The 16,007-nt window shown below is 45.8% G+C and overlaps 1 protein-coding gene across 1 annotated transcript in view; it reads left to right on the top strand.

The window, feature by feature from the left end:
• WTIP (WT1 interacting protein) overlaps window positions 1-16,007 on the top strand; it is an 84,964-nt gene that overhangs the window by 57,833 nt on the left and 11,124 nt on the right. Inside the window, exon 3 of the mRNA XM_082320895.1 lies at window positions 3,111-3,178. Coding sequence (XP_082177021.1) covers window positions 3,111-3,178 — 68 coding nt within the window. The remainder of the gene's footprint in view (window positions 1-3,110; window positions 3,179-16,007) is intronic.

The following is a 16,007-nucleotide window of genomic DNA, read 5'->3' as shown; positions in this document are numbered from 1 at the left end:
CCTGGAGCTCGGGGCAGGTACCTAACGGCGAGGCGATGCACCCGCCCCGCTGCACGGCTGCCCTGGGCTGGCAGGTACCGAGGCTGCGTCTCCCCGGGCTTCGCGTCTCCCTGGCTGCCGCTGCCAGCGCCTTCCTCTTGGTTGCAGTTTTCACGTGATGCCCAGGCACTCGCAGAGTTTGGTGTTTGACCGTGTTCGAGACTGTCATTTAGCAAACTCTTCTGGAGGGCAAATGGAACGTGTGTTTTTGCCTTTATTTCTGAAATGTAGTATGTAGAAGCCACTATGCTGCAGCCATGGCTATTTGTGTGATAACTTGCTCTTTCTTGTTTATGAGATAATTATTGTACGATCCCTGAATGAAATTCCTCTAAGGTAAAAGGCCTGTCTATCTTATTAATTATTGCTAATAATAGTAATTATCATGTGAGCAAGCTGCTTGCCTGCTTTATGAGTTTAGGCAAGTCAGTTCCCTAATAGGTGGCTTGTTTTTTTTCAGCTGTAAAACAGGGAAAATGGTATTTTTCCTCAGTTTCGGAAGGTGTTGCTGTGTAAAACAGAGACGTTTTCACCACGTCAGCTGTATGGAAGGGGAGGGCAGCTGTCTGCGTTTGGCAGGCGGGGGGGCTCGCGGCGCGGGGTGTGAGCGGTGAGCCGGGGCTCACAAGCTGTGCGTGGGCCGGGATGGAGGCTCGCAGCCTGTCTGCGCTGGGGCGAGGTGAGGTTTGATGTCGCAGGGCAATCAGCTGCCAAATGCACCTGATAATATAAGCATCTTTGAGAGCCAGTCCAAAACATTGGTTTTGCCTTGTTTGCTTTGGGTCGTAGGCTTCCCACTCCTTCCCAATCCAGGGAAGCTCTGACCCCATGGGCTTCTGCCAGTGATGCCGTGCTAAGGAAACAGCAGGAGCAGAATTTGGGGCATTCCTGTGAACCTGAGCACCGGAGGCTCTGCACACTGGCATACCAAGCGGGACGTACGGGTCCTCGTGCACCTTCTGCAGTGCCTCGGGTGATGCTGACGCCTCCCCAGATCAGGGCATTCCTTTCCTGCAGAGATCCTTCCAGCAACGGAGTTCAGGATTTTTCCCTAATTATCTCTGCTGCTTCTAACCATAATGGGTGTGTGGTGAGGGTGATGGCCAGCGCTTCTCCACCTGAAACAAACGCCCCGGCTCTGCACCGGTGGTGTGTGTGAGCAAGGTGGAAGTGCTGCATCAGCACGTCCAAGGCAAGTCCCTGTTCTGGGTGCAGCCACACAAGTTGTGTATTAAGGCTGGGTCTGGCGGAGCCAACATGTCCTTTAAAAAGCCATTCTGGCCTCTTTCCTTTTCTTCTCTCCCTTCCATTTACCTTTCCTTTACCTTTCACTGGAGAGGTTTAAAAACGGCTTGGATAAGCAGGAGGGAAGACCTAGGGGTTGTTGCTCCTGCATCAGTCGAGAGAGGCCCTGTGACCGCTGACTGCTGTCCCAGCCCTGTGCCTTGTTTTGGTGATGTGTAGGGTGGACCAGTTTTACCTAAGAGTCTCAGAGGAGATGGGACAGTCCCAGTGCATTGCCCACACCAGCAGGCTCCTGGTCCCCACCGGAGCTACCAGGCAGCTAGAAAGACAAACAAGAGCAGACTCCACCTACCAGCGGTATGGAGACAGCAGCCCGTGAGATCGACAGCCCAAGAATGTGCACACAAAAGAAGCATTTCCCTCGGCCACGACAGTAAAACCGCCAGACAACCACATGCAGCATGTGATTTCCCAAAAGCATCAGCCCAGATCCCAACTTCTTTGTGCCACACACTGTTTCCCAGGATCAGATCACAGTGGCAACATGTGAAAGGCACTTTCAAGCACTGAAAATTAATCATATTTTCCTCAACGTTGTTTATGGAAACCGTGGAGAGCGCTCCTGCCCCTATGTGCTTGGCCAGCTGGCTCAGCTTGCCGGCCCTCAGAGTCAAACCCTCCGCAAAGATCGGCGGTGTTTATGGTGGAGCTGCTACTCTGCCTCGGTAGGAGATGTCCAGGCTTATTCTGTGGAGTAAAAGCTTTGGCAGTGGCCTGGGAGGGGTCATCTGTTGACCTGCAGATACAGACCCTCTTGCCCTCATCCTTGCTCTGTGCCACTGCTAACGGCAGCCGGTACGCAGCCCGTAGCACCGTGCCATCTGCTTGCCAAGGCTGCAAACGGCTTGTGAGAGCACCCAAATGTTTGGGAGCTTTGGCCAGTGGGACCCTGGCACAGAGTGGAAATAAGGTGAGTCAGGATGAGTGCGGTTTCCCGTCTACCCCTCTGGTTTTACACTGATAAAATGGCATTGCTTTCCATGAAGCAGCTCTGGTGTAAGACAGACCTGATCTGCTGTATCTAAAAACTGGTTGGGCTTGGTGGTTTCTGAATTCCTGGTTTGATCCTTTTTGTTGGGACTCTCTGGAGTCTGGTGTGCATTTCTTAGCTGTAAAGGGAGCCATCAGTTAACGATGATCGCAGGCTTTGTCAATAGAGTTCCACAAGCGCTAACGAAATGGCAAACGTTCAAACTTGAACATGAAATCTCTTGTTTTCTGTGTGATTTTTCTGCCCTTCCCTCTGTCACGTGTGCTTTGTACTGCTTTAGTATCGCAGGGAGCTGTGGGTGTAGCTGCTGCGGCATTGATTAATATATTAATATTTTTAAAGGTGACAGGAACATCCATATGCAGTATCCCTTGTTCGGTCCTTCGGAGACAGATGCATTGCTGATGTTGATTGCAGTGGATGTATGCCTGCTGTGATTTCACCTGCCAAGAAAATTGTCTCAATTTACAAATTAGCCTTTCCCCCCAGAATCATCATGTTTGGGTTTAGATTTCAAATTTTCCAGGAACTGGTATCGGCTGGGTTCCATAACCTGCACTTAGAAGTAACATTTAGTTGATAAGGAATCTGTGAAGGCAGGATGGAGCCGAGGACCCGGCCCTCACCTGCGGCTCCGGATGGACGCTCCGGGGAGGAGAGGGGCCGGGAACTGGCCTTGCAGCCAGGCGCGGCAGGCCGTGCTTTTCACTTTGCATCCTGAACGACTGGGTTTGGGGACGGAGCCCAGAATTCTGACGGTACCGTATTTTAACAGGGAGAAGACTACGAGGAAAAGCGTTCTACAATGTCAATGGCAAGGTGTACTGTGAAGAAGACTTCCTAGTAAGTAAGATTTCAGGCATTTTTTTTATTGTTTTTAAACCAAATTGTTCTTTTATATTGGCTTGTTTGCTTTGAGAGACGGTTGAGTCATCTGGGGCCTCCTGCCAGTGCTGGAATTGGGAAGCATTTACCACTAACTCCATAAATGCAGGATCAGGCCCTTGGTTTGAAGTGGTGGCTATGAAACCAAGTACATAACTGTCCATAAGCCATCACAAAGTGTAAATTATGAGAATAAACACTGGAGCTGCTCAAGCTTGGGACTTGAATTGCAGCCACAAAGCCTCGCTTGCCAAGCTAGAGCTCAAAGTCAAACATCTGGGGAATACCCCCAAGAGGGGAGACGTTTTTGACTGGAGCACGTCATCGCTGTGTACAATGTTGCTTTGTTGCAGTCGCAGTTTTAATCACTGCTCTGCTCGGAGTGATGTGGAGCTGCATTGTGATTAGCTAAAAACTGTTAGCCACGGAGGAGCAACTAATTTTCTCTCCATGCGCCCAGAGCTTTTATAAACGCGTTACTTTAATAGAGACTGAGTCATGAAAAGAAAAATGAAGCTTGTTGCTGAGCTGTGTTGTTCCAAAAATAAAATATTTGTGCAATTAAGGGTGAGGATTGTGCAGTACACAGAGAATGATTTGATAAGTGGCAGACCATTTATAATTAAGATTAAGAGGATAGCATGGCTGGGAATTGAAGTTAGAGAGGAATGATACGTTTTAGCTTAGAGGATGATGAATTGGAGAATCACTATGTTGAATTTATACCACCTTTATTTATTGAAATGCCATTCATTTAGAAGCTCATGTCCTCCAGAATGACTTTCCTTTTCTAATGAATATATGGCCATGCTTTCTGCAAAGGAATTATTCAAAGTACATCCCACAACAAAAATGTTACTGGCAGTTCAGAGTGCGCAAATGCATTTCTCATCAATGCAATCCATAAAAATCATGGAAATTCCTAAAATATAAGCCATATTTGCCTTCATGTGTTACACCTTTACTCTCAGCCTACGAGAGCTGGAGTCTGTTGAAAAAAGCAAATTGTATTTTGTGCAGAAAATAAGTTTCTTGTTACAATTGAAATGTGTTACTGTTTTGCTTGCATTTTGGAGAGAAAATTTTTTCTCCCTTGCCTTTTTCGGCTCTTTCTTTCAAGAACATTCAGTTTTCAAGGAGGGAGGCAACCTCTTTAGTTCTTAGACATGTTCTGTAGTAGGCTTCTGAGGGGAGATACTTGCAATGATTTTCCCAAGAAAACTGAAGTTAAGGACCTGATAGCAATAAACTTTCTGCAAGTTAGGGAACTGTTGGGACATTTAAGGCACATATTTAAAAGCCAAAAATTCCCACAGGTGTGTCTTAGCAGATTCCCGGTAGCACAGAGGGATGGGAGAGAGGCAGAGCAAGGGACTCACTGCTGCATAAGTCAGCAAAAGAAATCAAATTCTGATGTGGTCCCTCCCTGTGTTAAGCCAGCTGCTTCTCAGAAAGTGATTTTCTCTCCTCTCAGCTTCCCCTGAGCAAATGTCATAGCAAGAATACTAAGAATTGTCTTGTTTCTCTAATAAAGTAAAATAACTTTGCCTATTTTAGAGTTCTGTGGCCAGAGAAAGCTCAAAGCTGTTCTCAAAGTCAGAGGAAAAGGCTGCAAAGCAGCAATTCATGTGGTGCTTAGGGACATGGTTTAGTGGTGGACTTGGCAGTGCTAGGTTAACAGTTGGACTTGATGATCTTAAGGGTCTTTTCCAACCTACACGATTCTATGATTCTAATTAAAAAGGAAGTGATTTTAACTACTTGAGATTCCCAGGTCTCGCCTCTAACCGCTTGGAAACCCCAATCCTTTCTAAAAAGAGGTGTTTTCAGTCCAAAGCAGATAGCCAAATGCTTTTTCTGTATAACTGAGAATTTCAGTCTCTACCATAACTCCAAATCTTAGTGCAGCTTTATATATGGATTTCTGCTGACAGTGTGGTAGTGGGATGTTATGGAAGTTAAAGACTCGGGGCAGGGGGGGTGTGAAAAAAACACATTTACTTGGGGGTGAAGTAGGCTGATGTTGCACTCTGTCCTCTGCCCGCTACCATGCAAGCTTTGCAGGCCAAGAAGTGAGCGCAGCAGAGCTATAGGAGCTGCTATGTATTATAACAGTCTGTGGAGTTGTCCCATAGACCTGAGCCCACAGGTCTTCCACAGACGTGCCTCCTCCCTCTCTGCAAGCCTCTGCCCTGTCCTACAGCAGCCGTGTGAGTACACGCTCCTACCTTCGAGCATTCTTGCACTGGGTGACTTGCCTCTTAGCTCGTTGCAGCCTCTTTCTGGCCAGTAAATGCCATCAGAAGCAGAGTGAATCACATCCTGGTCTCATTCTTAGGTAAGAGCATAAGAAAAAGATTATTTTAATTTGGGGAGGTAAACGGAGGCAGCCTACCTATGTTATAATTGTATTCCTGCTAAGAAAATACTGTCTCTCGTTGGTGTCCTTGTTCTTCCTTGGCTTTTGTTTGCCTGGGAACTGATCAGGAGAATTAGATGCTCCTGTAGGTATAGGAGCCTGGTCACAGCTCTGTGGAGTTGCAACCCCGCAGCTTGTGACCAGGTTATTTCAAGTATGACACAAACACAACAGGAATTAGAAAGCAGAGCAGCTTCAGAAAATTTGGGCAGGATGTACTGTGCTGTCACGCTGGGGTCATTGGTGAAATCCATGTAATAACGACTGAGTTGGAGGGGCCTGGGTGTAGATGGTTAGGCTTGCAACAGCAGGATGATCTTTCCATGGATTTCCAGGGACAGATGTGAGGAGTTGATGTTTCATTGCTGACGGTCCCACCAAAGCAGCAGTGGTCCGAATGAGCCCCTCATTTGCCCTCCCAGCAAGAGGCATGCTGATGGGAAGCAGCTGACTTGCAAATAGGGAGCAGGGGTGGTAGCGGGCTGAAGCCCCCCTGCTACCTGGAGGAGAGCCCGTCCCCATCTCACCTTCAGCAGGCAGCACGGGGCAGAGCTGGGGGCTGTAATCCTCGCAGAGCTCTGTCCATCCCCACTGCAACCTCTGTGTACCCCATTAATTTGCTGCAGGTGCTCCTTCCCTGTCATCATACCGGGGATGTCCTGCAGGCCAGTCCAGGCAAGACACAGGGACTGCGGTTAGGTCCCACTTTGGGACTGCAATAATTAGCACATGAACAACGATGGGCAGAAAAGCTGAACTGGTTCTTGCTGTGAACCAGTCCATATAGGACATTTTAGGGAGGAATGGACATTATTTATGGGTTTCTTCTTATTGTAACTATTAGAAATGTTTAACATCCTATAGATGTCAGTATTCTAATTCTCCTGCAGTGCTGCTGTTTTCTGTGTCAGAACAGCTCCTGCCAGAGCAGAGTCTCCGGAGCCGTAGTTGATGGCCCATATCCGATACCTGGCTCTTTAACTCCCACTCACTCAAGACAGATCAGCTCTTTCTCTCTATCAAAGGTGATGCATGGAATTCACTGCACTATTATGTATCGACCTTGAGAAAAGCCAGTATCTGATCCTTATAAATGCTTGACACCTCTTGTAAGAGCAGGGCTCACCCTCCTTAGCTAAACTGTCCCTTTCGAGGATCAGCACAGCGCTAGTGCCAGCCGCTCCAGGGTGTCTCTTCCACGCCAGAGGCAGTTGCACTTCAGCGGTGAAATGCTGTGTGGGTCACATTTTTTAAGCGAGCTCAGTTGTCACTTAAAGCATAGTGAGTGCCAGAGAGCTTTGGCTACCAAGTTGTTTCAAAAAAATCAGTCCGTAAACATGTGACATGAGGAGCTGCTAGCATCAAGCATTCAAATCCGGCCCTTTCTTTGAAAAGTGCTTCTGATTTCTGGACAAAAGGTGTTAGAGAAATGTAGATGTTATCATCCGTTATGAGCAATTTCCACTGCACAGCCATAAAGCTATCCAAAGCACAGATATACCCGTCAAAACCTTTGGCAATAGCCGCAAGGTACATTCTTCTAGCAAATAGTTTTCCCACATGTTTGCTCTTACTGAGGGCACAGATTATCTTTCTCTAAATCAGGCGGCTTATTTTGCTCATTCTTTCTAGGGAAGAAGTGTTACAAGTTTTTAGACCCACTGGTGGAGTTGCAGGCGGGGAAGGGATGCCGCATGCTGCAGTCGAATGGTGCTGGCCTTCTGCGTGTGGGGCTGCGTATCGGTGGCTGAGGGCTGGTACACCCTCACCACCCGGAGCGCGGGGCATGCCTCCTCCTTCTTTGCTTATTTTCGTCAGCCTCCTGCCTCCAGCCCTGATTAGCTGCAGATTCTCTCAGTGCTTAAACCCAAGCCATATTGGCTAAATGTAGTGAATGAATCAGATTTAAAAAAAAAAAAAAAAATCCACAGGTAATTCCACTCCTGCCTAAGCATGGCCTAGAGATTGCCTCATCTATGCAGTTTCCAGTAGGAGCGCTTCAGTAGCGAAACTGCACGTTACAGAGTGTAAGGAGTAAAAAGAACAAACCCAAACCCCCGAACTTTTCATTGCTTTGCTTTAGCTCCAGGGAAGATCCAGTTACTCTTTTTCATGCCACCTTAAGGTAGCAAGTCCAGCAACATCCAAGTCTTGCCTCAGCCCTGTTAGGATAGCTATTTCATGAAAGGAAATAAAACAAATGACAGTTTAATCCTTCCCTGAAAGCTCTTAGGACACAGATGGCTAGCTAGCCATAACAGGGACACTGTTCCTGGTGAAGTGAACAAAAAATAAATGCCTTACTGTATAATAAATAATCCCAGTCAGATGTTCTTGTTCCATTTTGTTGATAAATTGCTGCATAATCATGGGTGAAGGAAAAATAGCTCGGTAATTTTGTCTTTCCTTTTCAATGCTTAAATATCATGGAAAGAAATTTAAAAGAAATTACTGTTTTTCTTGGCAAAAAAGACTTCAAAAATGTCACCAAAGCAGCCTGAATCTTAGATCTATTATCTCTTTTTTTTTTTTCTTTTTGATAGGCTTTTCCTTTTTCTCTTGAGGTAATGAACATTATTGAGTGGGGGTCCAGTAGAGGTTAAAAAATGAGAGAATTTCCCTCCAGGGGGGAGATGAGAGGAAAAATGAACCTTGTGACAGATGTACGTTACATTGCTTAATGCACTACTGGAAGACACTCAGATGCTCTGGAAATAACCTATTACAGACACCACAAGCTGCAGTGCATAGCATTAAGGTCATCCAAAACTTCCCCTTTTAAGATTATCTCTTTCACTGTCTTATAACTTTGCCAAATTTAATCATTTAGGCTGAACTTCTTCACGCCAGGTTTTTGCCTCCGGCTAGCTTTGCTGTCATTAGTTGTTGAAAGTTTCGTCTAAAGCTGTTCATCCATTTCAGTGAGTAAGACTGGAAGAAGATCTGTCACTTTGCCCATAAATCCTGAAAGAGAAAGGCTCTAAAAACTTCATTTTGCATATGCCAGCCGTAGAGACTTAGCGCGTTGCAAGCTGCAGGAGGCCTTTGGGTGCCCCCTTTCTGCCCTTCCCAGCCCGGGGGGTGGCCAGCCCCTCCGATGGTTGCGTGCTGGTGCCGCTGCGGCTCCCTGCCCTGGCCCCGTTCCCCCTGCCAGGGAGAGGCAAGGGCTGAGGCTGTGGCAGGAGGGCAAGCAGCCCACAGCCCCAACAGAGCCGTGCCTTGCGACCCTGCAGGCTGCCTCTCAAAGCCTTCCTTCTCCTCCCCATCCAGTCTGCTGGGCTTTCTGATCCTTCCCTCCCCTACACCGGCAGCTGCTACCTGCTCAGGATACTCTCCTCCTTGCTGCAGCCGTAGCCTCTTTGCTCCACAGTCGGCCACTGCAACGCAAAAGTTGGCTACGGAGAACATACAGGGCCTAGTCTTACATCCACAACTGTAAAACTCTCAGTGGTTTTAAAAATGCAAAAGGATCAGGGTGTGCAAGACTGGTAGGGAGGTGGCAAATGGAAATGATCAGCCTTTCCTGGGGAAAGGGACAGGACATCAACGGAGGACTAGCTGGGTGATCGGCAGTTCGTGAGAGCAGGGCTTGCACCTTCATCTCCTGTAGCACCAAACATAACAAGACCCTTACCCTAATTTGGGCCCCTGGGCACGGCTGCAATGTAAATATTAATACTAACGAGGCTATTCTTCTCAGTTTGTGCACATGCTGTTTTCCAAGCCTGGCAGTGTGGGAAATGGCCCGTCCCACTTGCTGGGGCCCTAGGAAGATAGTTCTTGTTTAGTGTAATGGAAGCTGGTGTCAGCTGGAGTCAGAGGTTTGATTTTCCATCTCACTGAGTGTAAATGTTCGGAGATCCCCCTCGGGAGGTGAGCACTGGGACTAGTGCGTCAGTCAGAGAGCCCATTGCTGCTAAGTGAGACTCTCAGAAAAAACAGACTCAGTTGCAAAGGTAACCGATTGAAGTTGCAGCTTCTGTCCTTTTGAAATCTAGCGGGAATCACAGAGTAAATGGAGTTCTAGCTAACTGTGAGGATGTTGTATTTAGGAGAGTTGCTATTAAAATGCATACTCCAGTCAGAGAACAGACAGACACGGGTGTTTATTGACAAGCTTAACAGAACGATGGAATCCAAGCTTGGAAGGGGATTTGCTGCAATGTTCCTGACGTGCAGAAGCGTAAGGAAGTCTGTGAGCGTTTTCAAGGTGCTGGTGGCTCTGGGTTGGGACAGGAGGTGCTTTCAAGTTCCAGAGGCATCGTGAATGCTGAGTGTTGCTGTGCTCCCAAGTACTGTCCCTGAAAACAAAGGCCGACAGATTATAGCCTGTTACTGTAATCGGCGCATGAGGGAGTGAAGTTCGTGTTGTTACTTGTGTGTGTCTCGCTCCAGCCCCTCCCTGCCAAAAAAATTTGAATACTTTCCTTCCTTAGTTTTTCCTAAGTTTGTAGTTTGCCAGTGGTCCTGGTTTTATTTTATAAATGAATTTGACAGTAATGATGATTAATTGGGGTATTGTGAATCAAAGTGTTGCGTTAAACCTACAGATGGGCTTAAAATTCAAATTTCAAAATATTTAGGGATAGTCAAATATTGATTGGCCTCTGCACTTTGGACTTGAATGTGAATCAGCACGAAGAGCGTGTAGAGCTGGCAGTTTGGGTTCACCGGTCATTGCAACACAAAACTATAGCGCTGTATTCCATATCAAGAAGTTACAAGTCCATTGAGGCTGGTGGCAGAAGTCCCGTTGCCTTCGGGGGGGTCTGGATTTTCTCCCAGGAATTCATCCCAGAGGACAAATTTTTAAAGCTAGGGCCCATATAAAAAAGTTGGCACCAAGGCTGAGAAGCGAAGGGTGAATGCTGCAAACACTGCATAGCCCGGCAAACTGCACGTCTGCTAATTGAAGAAAATTGGTGTTCTGAAATAGGAGACCAACTGGAGTCCAGAAAAATCTCTCAAGTTTATAAAAGAGCAATACGCAGGCGGTACCTAGACCCAGGTGATCACGTAGATAAACATAATGCGATGAAGCGTCAACGTGTGAGTAGGTCTGTGCTCACTAAAAGGATGCTCAGCATTTCCTCAACTGGGTTACGGACTGGTAAATGGGTCACAGGAGTCGTTCTGGGCCATGACAAAATAGACAAGGAAAGACAAAGATGGGGTTTTTTCTGAGTTGTGTCGCTATGGGCTAGCTTTTGCAACTATCCCGTACTTCACATTTGCTAGTGGAATGTTTTGAAGAGCGTGTTACAAAGTCCAGCTGGTTTCATGCCAGATAGTCACTCCCCTATTTCCTCTTGAGGTGGTGATCCAAAAAGTCAGATTATCCCATTTTTCTTAATATTACATTGAAAAGTAAATTACAATAACTGAAGCACACTTAAAAGAACTAGAGCTCTTTCTAATTATGTGTAACTCCTGCCAAACACTTGTAAGCAGACAGCATTAATTTTTTGCTATGGGAGAGTTAGAAAAAAAACATGTGAGAAAGTGGTGTGTTTGCACTTCTGTAGTAAATGTTGGTGTTAGTTCCTGGTATGTTTTGAATTGAAATTGTTCAACAACCGTTTTGAATAAAATCCAGGTTTTTCTTTTTTCCCCAGGAAGGTACGTTCCAATGTAGACAGTTTCTTTCGCAGGGTACATAAGAGATGGGAGCAGTGACAATAAATAACCCACAACAAGAGCCTAGCGCTGCGCAATATGAAGTACGGTGCAATGTCAATGAAGTTAACAGATTTGGGGCTGTATGATATGATGCAGCGTTAAAGTTGTTGCTTTAGGCTTTTTTCCTGATCATTGTCACTGCAAAGCTTCCACAGGAGTTTGTTTAAGGAAGATCTGGGTAAGAAAATCATTATTGGCTCTAAATTAATCAGACAGAAAGTAGCCTTGGTGAGTGCTCACACATGGGTCTCTGTAGGCTCTCTAGGAAGTAAGTGGCTATTCCCTTCTCAGAGGCTATAAAATGCCTGACTGCAAAGTTAGCTACCAGCTGAATTCCTGATTTTTGGCAGAGTTTTGTGCATGGCCAGACCAACTGTTACCGCTGTGCAGAACATGAAGTCCCTCCTTGCCCTACCCATGTCCTTCAAACATAACGAAGTGGAAACGCAGGCGCCAGATCAGCTGCCGTGGTAGCGTTTCCTCCCTGGCAGCGAGGCAGGGGGAACCAACAGGATCTATGACAGGGTTTCAGCAAGACGAAGAGTAAAGTTCTGGACTGTTTTCCTTTAGTTTAATCTCTGCCACCTGCCATGAGGCTCCCATATCTTTGAGCCTGAGAAGGCCCCATTTTGTTCAGTTCAGTTTAATCGCTGCATTTAAATATGTGTGTAAAAAAACAACAACAAAACCCCATCTGCATGAAACCAAATTTGATATTCTCTCCCTCTCCTGATGTGATCCCATGAATTTCTCGCATTGTTGTGTCCCATGTACTAAGGGTCCCATGCAGAGAGCAAACAATAAAGCAGCGAGAAGACAGATGCTCTGCTAATGGGAAACCAAGGAGAAGAGAGTCTGTGAGGGATTACAGGCAGCCTGGGGTTGGAATACATTATTAGCATAGCACCCAATTCAGAAATTACTTTTCAGAATTAAATGCCTGAAGCATTTTGGCAAAAACTCCTGATCATCCCTCTCAAAAGCCCTTAAAGCATAAAAGAGTAGGAATCTCAAGTCTAGGCCGAGCAATCACATTCAGTGACTTTGCAGTGCTCTAGCAGTGAACTGTAGTTTTTACGGCTTCATACCATTACCGGGGCACCGACTGCCGCACCTACTGAAATGTAACCCACTCGATCTGCTTGCACAAACCTTCGGCAGGTTTTGAACATCCTCATCAAAGAAGAAAACGGGCCTGAATGAGATTCCAGGGTCTGTTTCCAGGAGGAAGGTTTTGTTTTGTTGAGTGCGTAGCAGCAGGGAAGTGCATCGGCCTCTCCTTGGGCACGGTTAGGCATGCGAAGGAGAAGAAGTGACACGTCTTTTCAAAGATCTGACGTTGCCTAAGGTAGAAACTTTGGGTCCTGAAGCCTTTTTCAGGCATGCTATTTTCTGAATGTTTTTGCCTTTGAAAATCATGATGAGAACATCAAACTTTAAAAGACCCTGGGTAGGCAACCAAGATCGGTTACAGGACTGAGGGCAGACAGGAGAAATTGTTTCTCATAGTACTTGGTGGGATTATCCTCCGTGCATAATTGTTCATTATATGCTCAAAATTCATTGTTAATTTCTTTTGGATATATTGCACATTAGACAGAAGAGTTATAAACCTCAAGATTATCACAGGAGGACACTAACAGGCCTAAATATTCAGGACAGAAAGGGACTTGTTTTCCTCTTACATTGAAACAAAGACTCTTGGACAGAATCATTAGAGATTTTTTTTGACTGTTTGATAATCGAAGTATAGTGGACAGCAAACAAAAGAAAAGTTCAGCCGGCCAAGTCTTCTACTTTATTTTTACTCTTCTATTCTAACATGATTAACATATTTCTCAAGGTTTATTTAGCTTCCTAAAGTCTTATTTTATGTGAGTATCATTGGGGAGCTTGATTACAAAGTCTTGATTCATGCACATAAAGTGAGATTTTATTATCCTGGGAGAGGAGTCAAGGACAAGGTAAATGTGGGAGAAAACAATTGGGAACCAAACTCAGAAATCAGGAAAAATAATATACCAGCCCTTCAACATGCACTTGGTTTCTTTGCATCCTGGTAACTAGCATCTTATTTCTAAGTCACAGGACTGAGAGTACAGGGTAACACTTCATTTTCAGCTTTGAATTTCAGAGCTGTTCTTTTTATAACAACTTCTTTCAATGTTTTTATATATGCTTAATGAGCATCTATAATGAGTATTTGGGAAAGTTCAAAATTATGCTTCTTATTTGTCCTGGGTACAGACTGTCTGTAGACTTCTGAACATTTCTGTCTAGTTTGAGATTGGTCTGTATTTACATCATCTTACTGGTCTGCCAACAAAATTAAAAACAAAACAAAACCAAACCCCCCCAAAAAAACCCTGGCACATACGAAACGTTTATAGAGTAGGGCTAGAATTGAGCCCAGTGCTGCTTCCATCCCAAATGAAATTGCATGTATAAAATACCATGTGTACAGGAAGCATAGCTGTGATGTGGCTTCTCCGCTAGGCTCTGGCCTACCAGCCTGTATTACTTCGCTGTTTCACCTCAGTCTGTTTTTCATGTCTCCAGACTGTGAGGGAGGGCTGGTGTGCGCAAAAGCTCTTTCCCCCCTCCAACTAGGTCAGTAATGAAAGAGGCTACAAGTCTGTAGAGCAAAACCTCCTCTTCTCCTGCAGTTACCTAGTTCACAAGCTCTGGGGGACCAGTGCATCTTCCACCCGCCCATGCTGGGAACCCACCATGGGGGAGGCTCTTGGGTGTCTGAGGGATAACAGAGAGGCCGTTCTGCCTTGTTCGCAGTCTGGTGCAAGTAGCAGCTTCTCTCTTCTTGCACACACAAGGTTCGTGAAGGTTAATAATAATTGAGTGCTTCAAAGACAGAGGTTGTCAATTTTAATTAGTATTTTAAGACTTCGTTTGTAAGCTCTGCTTCTAAAATTGAAAACTTAGCACAACAGCCCTGTTTGAACTCTCCCATGTTACGAACAAACACTGCAAAGCAGAAGTTGACAGGTGAGCTACAAAAACGTAGAGAGAATCATGCATTGTTTACTGTTCAACAGCAGTGTCCACAGTACTACCGTAATGTAGGAAACAGTGCTGCTGGGATCCGAGGCTGTTATTCTTTTCCAGTCCAAATAGATTTAAAGCACAAACAGAGCTGAATCCAAAACCCTGATCTCACTGAATCAGGTCTCCAGTTTGTCTGGGATCGATCCTGTGACCAGAAAAGAGAAGAGTGTAGTGGTAAAGGACAGCTCCCCGAGCCCATGAAATATTTTATCACTGCTGTTAGACTTACTGCCATTTTGCAAAGTCTTCTCAGTTGGGTAAGGCAGTTCTGGATGTGTTTGACAAATAACAATTCTCTTGTTAAAAACAAATCATGGTTTTAATTTAATAGGGTTAGTCATATAAAGAGTGATCTTGTGTCAGCAAAACCTTTCTTTCTGACAAACAGTGTAATTTATGACAATCTAGTTAGCAATAAATGACATTAATCTGACCGCTGTGCCATTCTGTTCCTGGGGAATAATGTTCCCTCTTAATCAATAGCTGGGTAAATGCTCCTTTGCATTCCTTATCAAATGACAGCCAGATGGTACTGGTAAATTCATTCCAGCAGGATTTTAGAATTAGCCGGGTTCGTACTATTGTTAATCCTCTGCTGTCTGCGCCGCTAGGACCTACCCACCTGTTTCCCGTAACCCTCGAGTTCGCAACCTTAGGCAATAGTCTAGCCAGATGGTTACTCAGATACAGCGCAGCCAAGAAGCATCCCAAGCAGCGAGGCCTTTTTTCTGCATCAGTAAGAAGAAGAAAAAAGCAAAAAACAGTATCTTGCAGAAACAGCCAGCTAGGACTGCCCGCCTCTGCATTTGTTCCTCAACACCCTGCTCCCTTGTGATGAAGTTTCAAAGTTTCTTGAGATTGCGTGAGCTGTGTTCCTCAGCGCGCAGTACGTTTGGAGCTGCGACAGCTGCCATACCGTCATTTACTGACCTTCTGGGCCCGTCGAAGTGGCTGCGAGACCTTTTCCTTCATCATCACTTCGTTGCGTAGCAACAATGATTTTGTCTCCAACCTATTGATCTGAAATAACATGTAATTCCCTCACACCAATAAAAAGGAAAATATATGGCAGCTGTAGGCTGGGAGCCACTGGCTTTTGAAGCGAGGGGACAGTTAATCCCACTGCATCAAGGGAGAATGGAGCAAGCCGTGAGCTCTGCTGGGCTGAGGCTCTGAGGGTGCATTAGGTGCCTGAGCCAATTCACCTGTGCTCTGGGAGAAGAGTCCAGTTTACACTCATCTTCCCCATTCCCTGCCTTTTATCTTGTGCAACTGAAGTACATTTCAGGTGAGCTTTGCTACAGCCTTACTTGCTGAAATAAGCATCGCTGTGCAATCCCATACAAATAACTGGGCACCCCTTCCCTCTGGCAGGGAAGAGTGCACACGCAGCACCTCGCTTATATGGGACTGCGGTGGGTGAGGGCAAAGTTCACCCACTGCAACGACTGGTTTCAAAATCACATGGCTGGAGTTCTTCAGGCAAATGCCTTTTGCCTGTAGGGTAGTTGTTTGGTAGGTCGGTCATCTGGCCTGATAACCTTGATATTTTTTGTATACCTCTAAACACAGGGCTAAAGACAGACTTTGGCATCTGAAACGGGATCTGCTTTGGGGATGCAAGTA

This window comes from Platalea leucorodia, assembly GCF_965183815.1.
Source record: "Platalea leucorodia genome assembly, chromosome: 8".
Classification (NCBI taxonomy): domain Eukaryota; kingdom Metazoa; phylum Chordata; class Aves; order Pelecaniformes; family Threskiornithidae; genus Platalea; species Platalea leucorodia.
The sequence above is the reverse complement of the archived record's forward strand: the minus strand, read 5'-3'. Positions and strand labels throughout refer to the sequence as shown.